The sequence below is a fragment of the Anguilla anguilla genome, chromosome 1 (assembly GCF_013347855.1).
Source record: "Anguilla anguilla isolate fAngAng1 chromosome 1, fAngAng1.pri, whole genome shotgun sequence".
Taxonomy (NCBI): Eukaryota; Metazoa; Chordata; class Actinopteri; order Anguilliformes; family Anguillidae; genus Anguilla; species Anguilla anguilla.
Window position 1 is genome coordinate 86,229,276 of NC_049201.1, and position 21,716 is coordinate 86,250,991.

Below are 21,716 nucleotides of genomic sequence, written 5' to 3' on the forward strand. Positions count from 1 at the left end.
GGTTTGTTTACAGCACTGCGGATAAATACTGCATTATGTTCATTCTGTTTACTTGGATTGAAGAAATATAATGATTTAGAATATAATAATTTCAGAAGGCAGCCATGTTCCCGTGCAAGGCCAAATACCTCTAATTTGGATGAGCACCACTTTCGCTCCAGTTTTCTTCTTGTTTGCTGCAGGGCATGAGTCACATCGTTGTACAACAATTTTCTGTCTGTTTGTCTTTTTTTTCAAGTGTGAGAAACTTGATGAAGGGCCCTTCTCTGCGCTGCTAAGTGGTTAGTCAGCTGGTTGGCTGAGGAAAGCTTCAGTGGCTTCTTGTCCAGTAAGAAATGCTTCTGGGAACTTGTCATGAGGGTGGTAGAAGGGTTGAGCAGCAGGCTGTGATACTATTTGGGTTCTTCAGTGGACAGGTTTGTCTGTTTCCAAATCTGAGGCCCCTTTCCCAAACTGGATTAAGTTGAAAAATTCAGTTAAACAGATTGTTGGATAAAATTAAATAATACCGAATAAGGAATAATCAATATAATAAGGAAGTGATCTGACAAGGCATGGTTGTGGGGAGCATTGGTAAGGTTTGTAAACTGAATGCCCTAGAACAACACTAGGTCTCATGTGAGTCTGTGGCAGTCAGGGGAGCCCAGAAACAGTTTATGTAAAACCAGCAGTGTCAATAATAGAAGAAAAAGCAGCTGCTGTGGCATTGTTATCCTTGTCTATGTGAATGTCGAAGTTACCAACAATTCCATCGTGGTCTGCCGAAGCAGGGAGATCTGATTGAAACACAGAATATTCTGATAGAAAAATAAAATAAAGGCCCCAGTATCCTTACACAGACACTGACACAACGCGGCGCATGTTTTGGGTTGCTTGAGCTTGGTCAGCCTGTACTGAGTTCATCGCAAGAAATTGGAATGAGCAGAATTTGCTTCCTGATTTGGGGATTGAGGTAAAGGGTGGATCGATGGCTGACTGCTACTCCACCAGCCCTAGCTGCAGTCTGCATGCTTAGGTAACCCACTGGAGATGGTTCATTAAGTGGCACATGCTCACGGGGAAGCCAGGCTTCGGTCTCCTCCTGCAGACGCCATTTATATTCATTTTGGCAGCAGTGTCTGTGCTAACCATGTTGCAGTCAGGACAACCATCACTATACTAATCGCCATTATCGATTCCTACCTTGCTGGCAGATAATACAATGGGTCTTTTCCACATTTAGAGTGAAATCAGTTTAAAAATAAAATTAAACAGATTTTTAGGTAAAAATAGTTGTAAGTAAGTCTTGTGGGGATGACAAATGTAGAAACTATTTTAAGAAAGTATTTTCGGAGAAAAAACTGGGCATTGTAAAGCAACCAAATTTAGCAGATTTGTTCCCATTCCCACCTGCTATTCAGATAACTAAACCTATTCACACTAGCCTGATGGTGGCACTATAGGAACAAAGTCAAATTTTCGACATTTTTGGAACTATAAGTTTTGAACGGTTTGGCCTATTGTCAAAATTCTTTTTTTCTTCCGATACCCTGGCTCATAACAAACTTGCCTGAAGGATCCATAAAGCCTGCCATATTGGATTTTTTTGCAAATTTGCATTTTTTGAAAAACACTTAAAATGCTTCTTTGACAAAAGTGGAGCGATTTGCATGAAATTTGTGAGTCTCCTTAGACCGGGCTCCATGAAAGCACTATACTGAATTTTGATGCATTAAAAAGGAACCAGTGAATATCATTGCGGGAGCGTCTCATCACAAAAATGCTAAGAACTCCCAAGTGGTGATGAACTTTGGTAGCTATATTGCCACTCCCAAAGATGAAGGTATTGTCCCAGTTGAACCATATGGTGGTGCTATAGAGCATGACTCATCTGGCATTGATCTTTTACTTTTGTGTCACCTCTGTCTGTAATTCTGGCCTGAACTCATGGGTGAGACCAGCGGCACTTGGCACAGTGGTACAAAGTACCTCATTATAGCCACTGGTTGGCCATGTAACAGTGGCTTGTGTCTATGCCTGGACCCTTTGTATCACTGCTTGTGGCAGTATTATATTCTTGGTTGGTAGATATTTTCAAAGATATGCGTGATTTGCTTTACATCATCAGTTGATTGCATCAGCGCTGCAGGGCAGTGTAGCTGTAATTGTGGTACTCAGCGCATGGCCATGTGAAAATATCCCTGTTATAAATGGTATCAGATCTGCAGCCTGCCGTCATGGAACTGTAATAGTTAATTTTATTTATAGCTAACGGGCTAATTACTTGCTTATCTCACTGTCAAGACCTTTCATCTGTGAATATCTTTGTGTGTGAATATTCCCTCATACATATTAATATCAGGACTGCTGTAATTAAAATGTGAAATAATTTCATTAAAATATGGATCAGTCTATGTTTCTACATGCCTGGACTCACCCTACAAGTTAGTTCTTATCTTTGACTTACAGCCAAATGTATCAAAATTTTAGTGGTAATATTGATGACAAAACAAGTAGTGCTTGCCCTGAACCCCTAGCCTGTGACCTGACCTGGACTCTTCCTCTCACAAGTGAGAAAGAAAGCTTTCTGAGAAGCCTCTGAACACTCTGTCTAAGGAATGGTGAGAGTTTTAACAGATTGCCATCTGCCAGAATTCATCTGTTGCCTCTGGTTTGTGGAGCAACTCTTTCGTCTGCAGAAAGCTTTCAGATGAAGATAATTACCTTCATGTCCACTGAAATGCAGTACTTGTAAGAATAAAAAAATATTATCCTTCATGTGAGGGAAGGACTAAAGATAGAGGAGGGGGAAGAGACGGAGTGAAAGCAGCAGGAGGAGGAGGGAGGAGAGGAGAGAGGGAGTGAAAGCAGGAGGAGGAGGAGGGAGAGAGGGAGTGAAAGCAGGAGGAGGAGGAGGAGGGAGGAGAGGAGAGAGGGAGTGAAAGCAGGAGGAGGAGGGGGGAGAGAGGGAGTGAAAGCAGCAGGAGGAGGAGGGAGGAGAGGAGAGAGGGAGTGAAAGCAGGAGGAGGAGGGGGGAGAGACGGAGTGAAAGCAGGAGGAGGAGGAGGAGAGGAGAGAGAGAGTGAAAGCAGGAGGAGGAGGGGGGAGAGAGGGAGTGAAAGCAGCAGAAGGAGGAGGGAGGAGAGGAGAGAGGGAGTGAAAGCAGGAGGAGGAGGGGGAGGAGAGGAGAGAGGGAGTGAAAGCAGGGAGGAGGAGGGGGGAGAGAGGGAGTGAAAGCAGCAGAAGGAGGAGGGAGGAGAGGAGAGAGGGAGTGAAAGCAGGGAGGAGGAGGGGGGAGAGAGGGAGTGAAAGCAGCAGAAGGAGGAGGGAGGAGAGGAGAGAGGAGTGAAAGCAGGAGGAGGAGGGGGAGGAGAGGAGAGAGGGAGTGAAAGCAGGGAGGAGGAGGGAGGAGAGGAGAGAGGGAGTGAAAGCAGGAGGAGGAGGGGGAGGAGGATAGGAGAGAGGGAGTGAAAGCAGGGAGGAGGAGGGGGAGAGGCAGGGAGTGAAAGCAGGAGGAGGAGGAGGGGGAGGAGAGGAGAGAGGGAGTGAAAGCAGGGAGGAGGAGGGGGAGAGGCAGAGAAAGCGACAGCATGTTTAGAGATTTTGAGGAGAAGTTTTTTTCCCTTTCCTTCAGGATAATGTTTATTTCCTGTGTCTGGGCAGCTTTGTGGGGTGTGAGGGGTGTCTGGCTCTGTGTGTGGAGAGGAGGCAGACTGCGGGAACTGACCACTTCCGCATGTTCAGCATCTCAGAAAGAGGGGAAGCAAGCTGAGATCTCCCCACCCAACTGCACACACAGAGCTGGAGCTCAGCTGGTCCGGAGTCAGAGTTCTGTGCTGCTTAAAAATGGTATTTCAGCCACACTTTCCCTGGAAAAGGTCCTGCTGTCCATGGTTCTGCAATCTGAACTCTGTCCATGGTGCTGAAATCTGAACTCTGTCCATGGTGCTGAAATTTAAACTCTGTCCATGATGCTGAAATCTGAACTCTGTCCATGGTGCTGAAATCTGAACTCTGTTCATACTGCTTAAACTCTGGTTGCTGTCTGTGGCACAGAAGTGTGGAAGCTTACAAATGGGATCTTTCCATGGTAATGAAACCTGGACGTAAACGGCCTCATGCACTCCGAGAGCACGCCTGTGAACCACATTTCCGGAGCAATTAATGTTCCTGTAATTCCAAAGGGCTCGCGGTCGTTTCCTTCTCAGCCGTACGTGGCTCTGCCGCCGGAGCTGGGTGAGCAGACTGCGCTGTGTTTAAACAGTGGAACCGTTCGGGTGTGGGTGGGATTGTAGCCTCAGTGGGCTTTCTCCTTGCTGTGCGGCGCCGCTGAACGCCTGAAGTAAAGCCGCTTTGTTTCCTCACCAAACGCGTGGCCTGCTGCGGCTGCTCTGTTCAAACGGCTTAATTAACGAGGAGCGGAGCCAACGGGAAAATACAGCGTGAAAGCAAAGCTGTTACAGTGAGGAGCGGATGCGCTAATGGGGAATTGCTGCAAGCCTAAGAGGTTGCGGGTTTGATTCCTATGTGGCAGTGCCATTACGTTGGATTACATTGATAGACTATCTGCTTAACCCTGACAGAACCGCTGACAGACAGATAGACGGAGTTGTGATATGCAAATGCTGGCTTTGGCAGTGTTGTGTTTTTTGCGTGTTCATACCTTTGAGCTGCACTGGAATGTTCATTTGAATGTTCCAGGTAGAGAAGCATAATGCTGCGGAGTACAGAGGGTGGGCAGAGATCGATCTCTTGTCTCTTTTTGTTGTGCTTCTCTTTCCAGAAAGAGAGGCTTATTGTGTGTTGGAGAAAAGCGCTGTTTGGATCTGTCAGGTGAACACAGAGTTCAGCTGGTTTTCTGTGCTCAGATACATTCTGTAGCAGCCTGAGAGAAAGACAAAGGGAGAAAGAGAGAGATAAAAGTGAGAGTGAAAGAAAGAGAATGAGCGGAAGAGAGAGAGGGAGAGAGCTCTGCCGTGCACTCATCCGCTCGGTGGTTGCTCATTTTACGCACACAGACACAGAGAACAGCTGCACAGGCAGAGGGGACGCCTCTGGACCTGGTGTGTCTACCCCACACACACATTACATGCACACGCACACGCACACGCACACGCACACGCACACGCACACTCACGCACACACACACGCACACACAAGCACACACACGCACACACACACACACCCTATGCACACACACACACACACTCACACACTACACACACACACACACACACACACACACACCCGTGTACACACGCATACACACACACACACACACAGACACGCACTCACACACACAAATGCACGCACACACACACACACACACGTGTACACACGCATACACACACACACACACACAAGAAAAATGATCATATATTATGTCTTCATGTCTGAAGCTGGATTATTTGTCCTGATTAATGACTATCAGGGGACTGTTCACCTGCCAATCAGTAGTTTAGCCAATTTAGCCTATTTTCCTATCATCATCATCATCAGTATCACCATTACGTTATCTTTCTTTTGTCATTTTTCATCTCTTCTTCTCCCTCTCCCGCCCCCTCTCTCTCTCTTTCTCATATATTTAATGGATATGAAACCCTGCTCATACTGCCTGCACTTGCACTGCCTGCTAAGTGAAGGTGAAGCGTATGAATAAGCAGCCTTGGTGAATTATGCGTGCCTATTTCGTTCTTTCATCCTTCTGACGCAATGAACTGCAGCCATCTTTCCTATCATTTTTCAGCGCTAAGCGCAGGCTGCTCCATGGCTAAACCCATCAATGAACGGAGGTGGAGTTCATCAATGAACGGAGGTAGAGTACAGATGCTCACGTTGCATAAAAGCCCAAAGAGCAGAGGGTGCGCGGCTTTGCAAACCTGGCTGTGGAGAATCGGTTTAATGATTCATGCGTAATGGGTTTGAATGAAAGCTCTGGGCGTCAATCCTGGCTATGAGCAACCTGAGCATGTGGGAGGAGGGGGGGGGGGGTGGTGGATGGGCGGGGGTTCGGGGGGTGGGGGTGGGTGCTGGGGGCCCGGGGGGGTGGGCGGGTGGGCGGGGGTTCGGGGGGTGGGGGGGGTGCTGGGGGCCCGGGGGGGTGGGCGGTGGGTCGGGGGGTGGGTACAGAGGTCTATGAACAGAAGCCCACTCAACATGTAAAACAAAGCCATGTCAGTATTATCGCTGCATAATTCCGTGTGATAATGAGATTTGCGCTTAATGTTATGGATGATGGGAAATGAAGCTCGTTAGTGAGGGTGATTAGATCGCGGCTCTTTTGGCTCTCTCGTTCGGGACCCCTCCCCCTCCCACCGCCACCCTGGAAAGATCTACTGAACGCTTCGGTTTTCCTTTTTTTAAATTCACCGTGTGGCCACGAGGTTCTGGGAGTTTTGCGAGTGTCGGTGAGCGTCTGTGAGCGTCTGTGAATATTTGCGTCTGTGGGAGATTTCAGGCTATACAGACATAACGATATGTAAGTATGGCCCTGGGCTTACTCAGAATCTCACTCTGCTCTGTGTGAGTGCAGAATCTCACTCTGCTCTGTGTGAGTGCAGAATCTCACTCTGCTCTGTGTGTGAGTGCAGAATCTCACTCTGCTCTGTGTGTGAGTACAGAGTCTCACTCTGCTCTGTGTGTGAGTGCAGAATCTCACTCTGCTCTGTGTGTGAGTACAGAGTCTCACTCTGCTCTGTGTGTGAGTGCAGAATCTCACTCTGCTCTGTGTGTGAGTGCAGGGTCTGTGGGCTGTGTTTGGTGAGCAGCTCAGATTGATGGGGCTGTGTTTGGTGAGCAGCGTGTTTGGTGAGCAGCTCAGATTGATGGGGCTGTGCTTGGTGAGCAGCTCAGATTGATGAGGCTGTGTTTGGTGAGCAGCTCAGATTGATGGGGCTGTGTTTGGTGAGCAGCGTGTTTGGTGAGCAGCTCAGATTGATGAGGCTGTGTTTGGTGAGCAGCTCAGATTGATGAGGCTGTGTTTGGTGAGCAGCTCAGATTGATGGGGCTGTGTTTGGTGAGCAGCGTGTTTGGTGAGCAGCTCAGATTGATGAGGCTGTGTTTGGTGAGCAGCTCAGATTGATGAGGCTGTGTTTGGTGAGCAGCTCAGATTGATTCGGCTGTGCTTGGTGAGCAGCTCAGATGGTGGGGCTGTGTTTGGTGAGCAGCTCAGATTGATGAGGCTGTGTTTGGTGAGCAGCTCAGATTGATGGGGCTGTGTTTGGTGAGAGGAAGGCTCTGTCAGATGAAGAGCGTGTCGGTGCCTCTCCGGCGCACCTGTAGCTCCTGGCTGCGTCTGGCTGGCGGTGCAGGTGTGTGATTCACTGGCTGGCGGTGCAGGTGTGTAATTCGCTGGCTGGCGGTGCAGGTGTGTGATTGGCTGGCTCTTCTCCCTGATTTCGGGCGCTCGAGGCCTCTTCAGTGATTGGCTGCTGGTTTAATCTCATTCTGTAAAGACGCAGTGTGGGTGTGTGGAACATCACTGCTTCCCACTGTCGCTTCTGTCCCCGCTTCTCGCATCCGCTTTCTTAACCACAACCAATCAGCACTTACTATACTGTCTATATTTATATGTCAATATACACCAACCAGTCAGCACTCACCTCTATATTTACATACCAAGATACATCAACCAATCCACACTCACTATACCAAGTATATTTACATACCAACATACCCCCACCAATCAGCACTCATCTCTCTATTTACATACCTATATACACCAACCAATCAGTACTCACTATTTACATGTTGATATTACAGCACAGACCTTAATCAAAATAATTATGTGAAATACTAAAATTATTTAGGCATCAGTAAAATCAATGCAAATTGAAATTTTAAACAAAAAAAGCATCTATTTTTCCCAGTGTGCAACACATTATTTTTTATGTTATGTGATTGTAGGATTTTTGGTTGTAAATGAGCTTCAGTTAAATTGTTTCAAAGACATATTTAATGGTCCCTGTTTTCTCAGCCCGCCCCCTCCAAGCCCATTAAATCATTTCTAAATGGATTTGAAGGGTATCTGACACGTTTCTCTGAAGATTGAACATGACATTTCATGCCGATGAGTACCATCTCTGTCCTCACCTTCAGCCCATGGAATCAGAAGATGACTGGCAGGCTTTTTAGCCAATCAGACTTAAGGTTTGAAACTTGTCTGTGGAGTCACGCCCAGATAGCACAGCCAATCAGGGGGGAAGGTTTCTCTGATTGATGGGGTGGATCAGGGGCTCGTCTTCTTCAGGTAGAAGTCACCTATGCTGAGTACAAGCACCCAGAAAGCCCGGGGAGTGGACACACTGTGAGCAGGCTGTGTGGAGGTGGCTTTAGCTCTGGACCTCACCTACCCTTAGAGGAGTACAGCACTCAAACAAACACACACACACACACACATCACACACACCAACAGACACACACACATCACACACACATACACACACACACATCACACACACACATCACACATCATACACGCCAACATACACAGACACACACACACACATCACACACGCCAACATACACAGACACACACACACACACACACACACACATCACACATCACACACACCAACATACACAGACACACAGACACACACACATAAACACAAACACACACACACATCACACACGCCAACATACACAGACACACACACACACACACACACATCACACACGCCAACATACACAGACACACACACACACACACACATAAACACACACACACACACACACACATCACACACGCCAACATACACAGACACACACACATAAACACACACACACACACATCACACATCACACACACCAACATACACAGACACACACACACACACATAAACACACACACACACATCACACACGCCAACATACACATAAACACACACACACACACACACACACACACCAACATACACCAACATACACAGACACACAGACACACACACACACACACACATAAACACACACACAAGATACTTTGAGGGGGGCTCATACCAGGTCTGTGAACATCCAGCCTTATGATTGGACTTCCAGTCATGTGATCAAACATCCAGCCATGTGATTGGATGATTTTTAAGTTGCCCTTGGTGACAAGGGTGTACTGTGCAAATGAAAGCTTTTGTTTTTTATCTCAAACCACCTGTTACTCATTCATACACAAGTACTGAAGGGAAAGTATGCTGTTCCTTTCAGATAATTCATTTTAAAAAACAGTGTTGTGAGATATATTTATTATATTTTTTAAAGTCTGCATATCTGGAATGTACTGCAGCGTGCTCTGTTTTCTGTTTACCGGACGATGTGCTCTCCTGTGCTCTTTGCTCCTGAGTGTCTTCTGCTCTGTTGATTGACAGGATGCTTTTTGTCCCTTCCCCCTCTCCGTAGGCTGTCGGGGTTCCGGCTGCCTGCCCCCATCGTGAGCACGGGGACGCACCTCACGCTCTGGTTCCTCTCTGACTACGCCGTCAGTGGCCAGGGCTTCAGGGTCTCATACGAAGGTACCTGCTCACCGCTTTACCTGTTCACTGCTGTATCTGTTCAGCTCTTTACCTATTCACTGCTTTACCTGTTCAGATTTTTGCCTGTTCTCCAGTTTACCTGTTCACTGTGTTACTTGTTTAACTCATTACCTGTTTGCCAGTTTACCTGTTCACCACTTTACCTGTTCATCCTTTATCCTGTTCACCGCTTTATCTGTTCACCAGTTTACCTGTTCACAGCAAGCAGTATGACTAAATGATCTGAGCTACAATGTGGAGCAATGGTCAGAGCAGCAGTGTGGAGCAGTGGTCAGAGCAGCAGTGATCAGAGCAGCAGTGTGGAGCAGTGGTCAGAGCAGCAGTATGGAGCAATGGTCAGAGCAGCAGTGTGGAGCAGTGGTCAGAGCAGCAGTGTGGAGCAGTGATCAGAGCAGCAGTATTGAGCAGTGGTCAGAGCAGCAGCATGGAGCAGTGGTCAGAGCAGCAGTGTTGAGTTTGTACTCCTAGTTGATAAGAACATTTGTTGAAATTAAGATCAGACTTTATTGTGCTGGTGCCAGTGACGGAACAGGTCTGCAAAATAATTTACATTTATAAGAACCATTAATTCACGTTACATCTGTGATGGAACACAGTGAAATGCACTTGATGGGAGAGAGAAGGAACGAGAGCTAATTTATAATCCTATAATATATTCTCTCTTTCCAAAGCTTTAGGGTGTTTTTCTGATCTCTTGTCTTACAATGTAAGATTATACATTCAGGATTAATTCAAACTGCCAAACCCTTACTCCTCACCCTCCCCCACCCCAAAAAATTACTAAATAAAATAAATTATAATCATTGGATGGTGGGTGCTTTGAAAGGTCATGATTTAATCCCTCTGATGTTGAGCTACTTACACTGTAAGTGTGTGTATGTTTGAGTGCTTGTGTGTGTGTGTATGGAGCAGTGTTCAGAGCAGCAGTGTGGAGCAGTGATCAGAGCAGCAGTGTGGAGCAGTGGTCAGAGCAGCAGTGTGGAGCACTGGTCAGAGCAGCAGTGTGGAGCACTGATCAGAGCAGCAGTGTGGAGCAGTGGTTAGAGCAGCAGTGTGGAGCAGTGGTCAGAGCAGCAGTGTGGAGCAGTGATCAGAGCAGCAGTGTGGAGCAGTGATCAGAGCAGCAGTGTGGAGCAGTGATCAGAGCAGCAGTGTGGAGCAGTGATTTCTGACATATTCAGCTGTTCAGCTTTGAAAAATTGCTTCATCCAGCTGTAGGAACACAGATTAATGTAAAATGGATGCCCTGATTTTTGACCAAGGTTTCTGCTGAGTGAATGAATAATGTAGAGTTATTTACCTGGGAACACAGATTTGTGTTTTACATTCAGGAATTTTATCTGTCACAAGCTACTCTACTACAGACTGTGGCAACTGATAAATTAAAGCTTGTGTGTGTGTGTGTGTGTGTGTGTGTGTACAGTTGAAGTGTGTGTGTGTGTGTGTGTGTGTGTGTACAGCTGCAGTGTATGTGTGTGTGTGTGTGTGTACAGCTGCAGTGTGTGTGTGTGTGTGTGTGTGTGTACAGCTGCAGTGTGTGTGTGTGTGTGTGTACAGCTGCAGTGTGTGTGTGTGTGTGTGTGTGTGTGTGTGTGTGTGTGTGTGTACAGCTGCAGTGTGTGTGTGTGTGTGTGTGTGTGTGTGTGTGTGTACAGCTGCAGTGTGTGTGTGTGTGTGTGTGTGTGTGTGTGTGTGTGTGTGTACAGCTGCAGTGTGTGTGTGTGTGTGTGTGTACAGCTGCGGTGTGTGTGTGTGTGTGTGTGTGTGTGTGTACAGCTGCAGTGTGTGTGTGTGTGTGTGTGTACAGCTGAAGTGAGTGAGTGTGTGTGTGTGTGTGAGAGAGTGAGTGTGTGTGTGTGAGTGAGTGTGTGTGTGTGTGTTGCAGGGCTGCACAGAGTAGTGCAGTATGCAGGGCTGCACAGAGTAGTGCAGTATGCAGGGCTGCACAGAGTAGTGCAGTATGATGGGGATCAGATGCTCACATCCTCCTGTATTGGGGATTGCAGTCACTCTGATGCAGTGTCAGTGGAATGTTCCTGTCACTGTTTGAGTGCGCGGATCCCTCGAAAGCGGGTTCCAGTCATTATTTAAGTGGTCCTGTTCACCCTGTGCTGGAGTCGAGAGGGGCGTGTCTCATCGGGAGGGATGGGGCCGGGCGGGGGGGCGGGGGGGCGGGCGGGCGACCGGGCGAGCGGGGGACGGGCGGGCGGGGGGGGGGGGCAGGCGGGCGAGCGGGCTGGCGTGGAGGCGGGCGGGCGGGCGGTGCTTTGAGGAGCCTAATCCCCACTGTTTCCATGCGTCACGGCTGGCTCCTTGGCCACAGCAGAGCCCAGTGAAGTATCTGCAGGCTGTTCTGGAACTACGCTTTTTACTTAAAGCATCTGCTTGTTTCTGCTCTCCCACTGCCTAACCCCCCCGCCCCCCCCCCCCGGCTCAGTCGGCACCATTTTCATCCTCATGCCATTAAGCCAATTCAAGACGGCATATCAAACACAGAAGAAAATCCATAGCATCTCAGTAACCCGTTACCCTGGCAACATGCTGAGCCATAAATCCAGCTGTATGATGTTACTAAGGTGCAGGAAAAGTGTATAACTATAAATACCACTCCCCCCAACACCCCCCCACCAACCCTCCCCTATGTGGAGGACCAGGAGAGATGGGATATGGCCTGTATAATATGTCCTGTTGCACCAAATGTATGAGTGCCACAGTCCACTAAAGATGATGTCACGCTGACCACAAAATGGTGACATCATGACAAAATGGAGCAAAGGGGACGGCTTTAGGCTATGTGTGCCTCAGCTACTCAGAAAGACGAAATTCCCTGTCCCTGTGTGTGTGTGTGTGTGAGTGAATGTGTGTGTGTGTGTGCCTTTGTGTGTATGTGGGTATGTGCATGTGCGTGTGTAGATGTGTGTGCGTAGATGTGTGAGTGTGTGTGTGTGCCTGTGTGTGTATAAGTGTGAGTGTGTTTGTGTGTGTGTGTGCCTATTTAGTTTGAGCAGCATGGTGTGGTTTGAGCAGGTATGGTGTGGTTTGAGCAGAGCAGGTATGGTGTGGGTTGAGCTGGAATGGTGTGGTCTGAGCTGGAATGGTGTGGTCTGAGCAGGTATGGTGTGGGTTGAGCAGGTATGGTGTGGTTTGAGCAGGTGTGGTGTGGTCTGAGCAGGTATGGTGTGGGTTGAGCAGGTATGGTGTGGGTTGAGCAGGTATGGTGTGGGTTGAGCAGGTATGGTGTGGCCTGAGCAGGTATGGTGTGGGTTGAGCAGGTATGGTGTGATTTGAGCAGGTGTGGTGTGGTCTGAACAGGTATGGTGTGGGTTGAGCAGGTATGGTGTGGGTTGAGCAGGTATGGTGTGATTTGAGCAGGTATGGTGTGGCCTGAGCAGGTATGGTGTGGGTTGAGCAGGTATGGTGTGGTTTGAGCAGGTGTGGTGTGGGTTGAGCAGGTATGGTGTGGGTTGAGCAGGTATGGTGTGGGTTGAGCAGGTATGGTGTGGCCTGAGCAGGTATGGTGTGGGTTGAGCAGGTATGGTGTGGTTTGAGCAGGTGTGGTGTGGTCTGAGCAGGTATGGTGTGGGTTGAGCAGGTATGGTGTGGGTTGAGCAGGTATGGTGTGGTTTGAGCAGGTGTGGTGTGGTCTGAGCAGGTATGGTGTGGGTTGAGCAGGTGTGGTGTGGTCTGAGCAGGTATGGTGTGGTCTGAGCAGGTATGGTGTGGTTTGAGCAGGTGTGGTGTGGTCTGAGCAGGTATGGTGTGGTTTGAGCAGCATGGTGTGGGTTGAGCAGGTATGGTGTGGGTTGAGCAGGTATGGTGTGGTCTGAGCAGGTGTGGTGTGGGTTGAGCAGGTATGATGTGGGTTGAGCAGGTATGATGTGGGTTGAGCAGGTATGGTGTGGGTTGAGCAGGTGTGGTGTGGTCTGAGCAGGTATGGTGTGGGTTGAGCAGGTATGGTGTGGGTTGAGCAGGTATGGTGTGGTCTGAGCAGGTATGGTGTGGTCTGAGCAGGTATGGTGTGGTCTGAGCAGGTATGGTGTGGGTTGAGCAGGTATGGTGTGGGTTGAGCAGGTGTGGTGTGGGTTGAGCAGGTATGGTGTGGGTTGAGCAGGTATGGTGTGGTCTGAGCAGGTATGGTGTGGTCTGAGCAGGTATGGTGTGGGTTGAGCAGGTATGGTGTGGTTTGAGCAGGTATGGTGTGGTCTGAGCAGGTATGGTGTGGGTTGAGCAGGTATGGTGTGGTTTGAGCAGGTATGGTGTGGTTTGAGCAGGTGTGGTGTGGTCTGAGCAGGTGTGGTGTGGGTTGAGCAGGTATGGTGTGGGTTGAGCAGGTATGGTGTGGTTTGAGCAGGTATGGTGTGGGTTGAGCAGGTATGGTGTGGTCTGAGCAGGTATGGTGTGGTCTGAGCAGCATGGTGTGGTCTGAGCAGGTATGGTGTGGGTTGAGCAGGTATGGTGTGGGTTGAGCAGGTATGGTGTGGTCTGAGCAGGTATGGTGTGGTCTGAGCAGGTATGGTGTGGTCTGAGCAGGTATGGTGTGGGTTGAGCAGGTATGGTGTGGGTTGAGCAGGTGTGGTGTGGGTTGAGCAGGTATGGTGTGGGTTGAGCAGGTATGGTGTGGTCTGAGCAGGTATGGTGTGGTCTGAGCAGGTATGGTGTGGGTTGAGCAGGTATGGTGTGGTTTGAGCAGGTATGGTGTGGTCTGAGCAGGTATGGTGTGGGTTGAGCAGGTATGGTGTGGTTTGAGCAGGTATGGTGTGGTTTGAGCAGGTGTGGTGTGGTCTGAGCAGGTGTGGTGTGGGTTGAGCAGGTATGGTGTGGGTTGAGCAGGTATGGTGTGGTTTGAGCAGGTATGGTGTGGGTTGAGCAGGTATGGTGTGGTCTGAGCAGGTATGGTGTGGGTTGAGCAGGTATGGTGTGGGTTGAGCAGGTATGGTGTGGTTTGAGCAGCATGGTGTGGTTTGAGCAGCTGTGGAACTGCATTTTGTTTGCCTAGTGTAAATGTAGGCCAGTCGTTCACATTTTCCTGTGCTCAGGACTCATTTAAATGCAAAGGTGTAGCACTTTTATTCAATCAAGGCATTCAGGCATATTTGGATTAGAGTCATACCAAATTCTGCTCCATTTAGTATATAAATTCACAGTAATACTCATCTTATTGGTCATTATTTTAATAAAGATCTACTGAAAATGTATGACCATCTCAAAAAAAACAAAAAATAACCTACAGCTCTCATAAGACCTCAGGTGTACTTAGAGTAGCACAGTGTTGATGTTGTCAGGTGCACTCACAGTAAGAATGTTGATGTGGTCAGGTGCATGAGCATCCATTTATACAGCTGGATACACACTGATGCAATGCAGGTTAGGTACCTTGCTCAAGGGTACAACGGCAGTGTCCAACCTGGGAATTGAACTTGTGACCTTTAGGCTCTTTACCTATTATACTACACTGCTTCGACACATATTTTTATGCTGATCAAGCAGCTCAACCTGGTTCACTCTGGCTCTCTTCTCCTAGCCCCCAGCCCCCCCCCCCTTCCCCAACAAAAAAAATATATATCTTAAAACTGGTTCCAAAAAATATTGACTAAGGAAGCAGACGTGTGTTTATCTTGTCTGTGTTTCTGAAGGCCTCTGTGTGATTATGTGTGGCTGTCCATGGTGCTGAAGCTCTGTCTCCCTTCCTCTCTCTCTGTATCTCTATCTTTCTCTCTCTATCTCTCTCTCCCTCTCTCTCTCTTTCTCTCTCTCTCGCTTTCTCTGTCTCTCTCTCTCTCCCTCTCTCTCTCTCTTCCTTTATTGCTTCTTGTTGTTTTCGCAGAGGCATTTCTGCAGTGGACAAAAGTAGCCTCCAGGCTCCGCATGCTCAGACCTTTAAAGCATTAACTGCAGGACATGTCTGTGCATAATGCCAGCGTGTGAGGCCATATTTATCAGCCAGCTCATGAGCTCTCCTGCTTCTCCTCCTCCGTAGAGCCTCTTTAATCAGAGAGCCAGACAGGGGCTGCAGCTGGCCTACTGATCTGCCACTCACAGAGGTGTGTGTGTGTGTGTGTGTGTCTGTGCGGGTGTATTTGTGTGTGTGTGTGTGTGTGTGTGTGTGTGTGTGTGTGTGTGTGTTTGAGTGCTGTACTCCTCTAAGGGTAAGATATTCACTAGCGGTCATACAGAGAGGACCTCACTCCTTATCTGCATATCCTGTATGACAGGGCCGCAGCAGAGTGAGGTCCGGAGCTAAAGCCAGCTGCACACAGCCTGCTCTCTGAGTGTACACTCCCCTGGGCTGCACACAGCCTGCTCTCTGAGTGTACACTCCCCCGGGCTGCACACAGCCTGCTCTCTGAGTGTACACTCCCCCGGGCCCTCAGGGGGCCAGCTCCACACAGCCTGCTCTCTGAGTGTACACTCCCCCGGGCCCTCTGGGGGCCAGCTCCACACAGCCTGCTCTCTGAGTGTACACTCCCCCGGGCCCTCGGGGGGCCAGATGTGGGTGGAGGGGCCAGCGGGGCCCCTGTTTGAGCCCATCAGGGAGGCGAGGTAATAGCAGTCACGCCTGCCAATCAAAGCAGACCCTGCAGACAGAGGCTGTGGGTGCTGGTATGGCCTGTAGTAGCACTCAGACCAGCATCAGTGTGCCAGGCTCCAGGACAGGCCCTGTGGCTCGCTGGGGCGTGTCTGCGCTCCTGTCTGTGATTCTGGCCTGTAATTTCTGCGCTTTAATTACTGCTGAGAGCAGAGCGGATGCGTGGCTGAGTCTGCTGTGCCGTGTTTTTAAACACCAGAAAGTGCACTTATCTGTTCATTTCGGCACAGGCCGCGGCTCTGCCGGCCAATCAGAGCACTTTCAGAGCGACCGCCATTCTGTGAGCTCAGGTTTAATGCTGCTCTTACTCTCACAGGCAGGGTAATCATAGCCCAACTGCAGTTACGCTCTCATTTTAACCCCTCTTGGACAGTGTGTGTCTTGTCGTTATAAAGGTATAGCCTGCTGCCATTGGACTGTGTCTGGTGTGATGCGTACGGCTGCCGTCTCCTGTTATTGGTCAGCGTTTGACAGACTGCAGTTAATGCTCAGTGTGTTGTGTGATGCTAATGGGCGTACAGACTGCTTAAAGGCATAAACCTTTTCCGATATGGTGCTTGAGTAGATTTGTGTTTTCCATTAGCGTTCTGTGCCTTCTGTGGTTTAGTGCAGCTGTGTGTGGCTTGCTGGTGGGTCCCCCTGCTGATAGACTCATTTCTGCAGTTATAAATATAGATTTTGATTGATGGTGTGGCGATTAGTCCTGACGCAGAGTGCAGGCAGGAGGCGATGTTTTCGTGTTTGGATCGCTGCCTGCCTCCAGGTCTGCTTCGCCGGGGTCCCCTCCCAATAAATATCCCGTGCCCCCAAACCTCAGACGCATGTGTGTTCATCTGTGATGAGCGCAAACATCCCGCACGTTTATCTGTGCAGAGCTGGGATCCAGCCCCCCGTACGTTTATCTGGGGTTGCAGTGTCCCGTACGTTTATCTGGGGATGCAGTGTCCCGCCTGTTTATCTGGGGATCCAGTGTCCCGTACGTTTATCTGGGGATGCAGTGTCCCGCCTGTTTATCTGGGGATCCAGTGTCCCGTACGTTTATCTGGGGATCCAGTGTCCGGTACGTTTATCTGGGGATGCAGTGTCCCGCCTGTTTATCTGGGGATCCAGTGTCCCGTATGTTTATCTGGGGATCCAGTGTCCCGTAAGTTTATCTGGGGATCCAATCCAGTGTCCCTTACGTTTACCTGGGGATCCAGTGTCCTGTATGTTTATCTGGGGATCCAGTGTCCCGTACGTTTATCTGGGGTTGCAGTGTCCCGTACGTTTATCTGGGGATCCAGTGTCCCGCCTGTTTATCTGGGGATCCAGTGTCCCGTAAGTTTATCTGGGGATCCAATCCAGTGTCTCTTACGTTTACCTGGGGATCCAGTGTCCTGTATGTTTATCTGGGGATCCAGTGTCCCGTATGTTTATCTGGGGATCCAGTGTCCCGTACGTTTATCTGGGGATCCAGAGTCCCGTAAGTTTATCTGGGGATCCAGTGTCCCGCCTGTTTATCTGGGGATCCAGTGTCCCGTATGTTTATCTGGGGATCCAGTGTCCTGTACATTTATCTGGGGATCCAGTGTCCCGTACGTTTATCTGGGGATCCAGTGTCCCGTACGTTTATCTGGGGTTGCAGTGTCCGGTACGTTTATCTGGGGATCCAGTGTCCCGTATGTTTATCTGGGGATCCAGTGTCCCGTATGTTTATCTGGGGATCCAGTGTCCCGTATGTTTATCTGGGGATCCAGTGTCCTGTATGTTTATCTGGGGATCCAGTGTCCTGTACATTTATCTGGGGATCCAGTGTCCTGTACATTTATCTGGGGATCCAGTGTTCCGTACGTTTATCTGGGGATCCAGTGTTCCGTACGTTTATCTGGGGTTGCAGTGTCCCGTATGTTTATCTGGGGATCCAGTGTCCCGTATGTTTATCTGGGGATCCAGTGTCCCGTACGTTTATCTGGGGATGCAGTGTCCCGCCTGTTTATCTGAGGATCCAGTGTCCCGTACGTTTATCTGGGGTTGCAGTGTCCGGTACGTTTATCTGGGGATCCAGTGTCCCGTACGTTTATCTGGGGATCCAGTGTCCCGCACGTTTATCTGGGGATCCAGTGTCCCGCCTGTTTATCTGGGGATCCAGTGTCCCGTACGTTTATCTGGGGATGCAGTGTCCCGCCTGTTTATCTGGGGATCCAGTGTCCCGTATGTTTATCTGGGGATCCAGTGTCCCGTAAGTTTATCTGGGGATCCAATCCAGTGTCCCTTACGTTTACCTGGGGATCCAGTGTCCTGTATGTTTATCTGGGGATCCAGTGTCCCGTACGTTTATCTGGGGTTGCAGTGTCCCGTACGTTTATCTGGGGATCCAGTGTCCCGCCTGTTTATCTGGGGATCCAGTGTCCCGTAAGTTTATCTGGGGATCCAGTGTCCCGTAAGTTTATCTGGGGATCCAGTGTCCTGTATGTTTATCTGGGGATCCAGTGTCCCGTATGTTTATCTGGGGATCCAGTGTCCCGTACGTTTATCTGGGGATCCAGAGTCCCGTAAGTTTATCTGGGGATGCAGTGTCCCGCCTGTTTATCTGGGGATCCAGTGTCCCGTATGTTTATCTGGGGATCCAGTGTCCCGTATGTTTATCTGGGGATCCAGTGTCCTGTACATTTATCTGGGGATCCAGTGTCCCGTACGTTTATCTGGGGATCCAGTGTCCCGTACGTTTATCTGGGGTTGCAGTGTCCGGTACGTTTATCTGGGGATCCAGTGTCCCGTATGTTTATCTGGGGATCCAGTGTCCCGTATGTTTATCTGGGGATCCAGTGTCCCGTATGTTTATCTGGGGATCCAGTGTCCTGTATGTTTATCTGGGGATCCAGTGTCCTGTACATTTATCTGGGGATCCAGTGTCCTGTACATTTATCTGGGGATCCAGTGTTCCGTACGTTTATCTGGGGATCCAGTGTTCCGTACGTTTATCTGGGGATCCAGTGTCCTGTATGTTTATGTGGGGATCCAGTGTCCCGTACGTTTATCTGGGGATCCAGTGTCCCGTACGTTTATCTGGGGATCCAGTGTTCCGTACGTTTATCTGGGGATCCAGTGTCCCGTACGTTTATCTGGGGTTGCAGTGTCCGGTACGTTTATCTGGGGATCCAGTGTCCCGTATGTTTATCTGGGGATCCAGTGTCCTGTACGTTTATCTGGGGATCCAGTGTCCCGTATGTTTATCTGGGGATCCAGTGTCCTGTACGTTTATCTGGGGATCCAGTGTCCCGTACGTTTATCTGGGGATCCAGTGTCCCGCCTGTTTATCTGGGGATCCAGTGTCCCGTACGTTTATCTGGGGATCCAATCCAGTGTCCCGTACGTTTACCTGGGGATCCAGTGTCCTGTATGTTTATCTGGGGATCCAGTGTCCCGTATGTTTATCTGGGGATCCAGTGTCCCGTACGTTTATCTGGAGATCCAATCCAGTGTCCCGTACGTTTATCTGGGGATTCAGTGTCCCGTACGTTTATCTGGGGATCCAGTGTCCCGTATGTTTATGTGGGGATCCAGTGTCCCGTACGTTTATCTGGGGATCCAGTGTCCCGTATGTTTATCTGGGGATCCAGTGTCCCGTATGTTTATCTGGGGATCCAGTGTCCCGTACGTTTATCTGGGGATCCAGTGTCCCGTACGTTTATCTGGGGATCCAGTGTCCTGTACGTTTATCTGGGGATCCAGTGTCCCGTACGTTTATCTGGGGATCCAGTGTCCCGTACGTTTATCTGGGGATGCAGTGTCCCGCCTGTTTATCTGAGGATCCAGTGTCCCGTACGTTTATCTGGGGTTGCAGTGTCCGGTACGTTTATCTGGGGATCCAGTGTCCCGTATGTTTATCTGGGGATCCAGTGTCTCGTATGTTTATCTGGGGATCCAGTGTCCCGTACGTTTATCTGGGGATCCAGTGTCCCGTACGTTTATCTGGGGATCCAGTGTCCTGTACGTTTATCTGGGGATCCAGTGTCCCGTACGTTTATCTGGGGATGCAGTGTCCCGTACGTTTATCTGGGGATCCAGTGTCCCGTATGTTTATCTGGGGATCCAGTGTCCCGTACGTTTATCTGGGGATCCAGTGTCCCGTACGTTTATCTAGGGATCCAGTTTCCCGTACGTTTATCTGGGGATCCAGTGTCCCGTACGTTTATCTGGGGATCCAGTGTCCCGTACGTTTATCTGGGGATCCAGTGTCCCGTTGTGTGCACGCCAGCCTGGGCGTACGAGCGCCATGCTCCCCCTTAGAGGAAAATAAAACCAGTTCCTCTCTTCTTATCGGAATTTGTTCCGCTCTGTTCTCATTGAAGGCAGAAGGCTTTTGGGCCAAACTGAAGAACTGAAAGGCAGCGTCGGGGGGGCGGAGGGGGTTTGGGCAGGCTAAACCTCTCCCGCTCCACAAAGCGTTTCTCCTCCTCGCTCTGTAAACTCCGATTTGGCCGGCACGGTTAGTGGGCTCTGTTATGAGTGTGAGGCTTTGCCCACAAACGGAGTCTAAACGAAGGTTCATTCATGTGCAAAACACCGCGGATGAATTTTCCACCTGTTATGATTGTGCTTCTCTGAGAGGCGCGTCCTGTGCATGTCTAAAGGGCGAGAGGAACAGCTGTCCTGCGCCGCGCCCAGAAGGGAACGCCATCTTCTGCACGCGCCAGCCCAGCGGCCGAGACGGAAAATCGATGGCTATGAAGAGATAGAGAAACAAGAAAAACTCTCCTCTGTGTTTGGGGCTGAGGGTTTTCTCAGGTCTTTCTCTCTCTCTCTCTCTCTCTCTCTCTCCCCTCTCTCTCTCTTTCCCTCTCTCCTTCTTTCTCTCTCCCTCCCTCTCTCTCCCCTCTCTCTCTCTTTCTGTCTCTCTGGCGCAGAATTCAGTAGAGAAATTAACATTCTCTCCACAACGGAGAGAAAGAGAAACAATTAGAAAAAATGAAGACAGGCAGGGTGGGAGAGGGAATGAGTGGGAGAGAGTGGGAGAGGGGGTGAGAGAGGGAGGGAGGGAGGGAGAGAGAGAGGGTGAAACTGTTGGTGGGTGGAGGTCAGTATTAAATTTGTTCAGTTTTTGTGGAGAGTAGATATTGGATGTGCTGACAGGAGGCGAGTCTGTGGCTGTGTGCTGACTCTGCTGGGGCTCGGTTTGGGACAGGGTTTGGGTGCGTAGTGCGGGGCGTGGTGTGGGTGTGTGGGAGTGTGGTGTGGGTGTGGGAGTGTGGTTTGTGACAGGGTGTGGGTGCGTAGTGCGGGGCGTGGTGTGGGTGTGTGGTTTGGGTGTGTGGGTGTGTAGGTGTGGGAGTGTGGTGTGGGGGTGTGGGTGTGTGGTGTGGGTGTGTAGGTGTGGGAGTGTGGTGTGGGTGTGTGGTTTGGGTGTGTGGTGTGGGTGTGGGTGTGAGTGTGTGGAGTGGGTGCATGGTGTGGGTGTGGGAGTGTGGTGTGGGTATATGGTGTGTGGTGTGGGTGTGTGGAGTGGGTGCATGGTGTGGGTGTGGGAGTGTGGTGTGGGTATATGGTGTGTGGTGTGAGTGTGTGGAGTGGGTGCATGGTGTGGGTATATGGTGTGTGGTGTGAGTGTGTGGTGTGGGTATATGGTGTGTGGTGTGGGTGTGTAGTGTGAG

General features: G+C 49.8%; 1 protein-coding gene across 1 annotated transcript in view; it reads left to right on the forward strand.

The window, feature by feature from the left end:
• Positions 1-21,716, forward strand: part of LOC118214643 (CUB and sushi domain-containing protein 1-like) — a 247,803-nt gene that overhangs the window by 40,394 nt on the left and 185,693 nt on the right. The window contains 1 exon segment of the mRNA XM_035394776.1: positions 9,367-9,479. Within this exon segment, the coding sequence (XP_035250667.1) occupies positions 9,367-9,479 (113 nt within the window).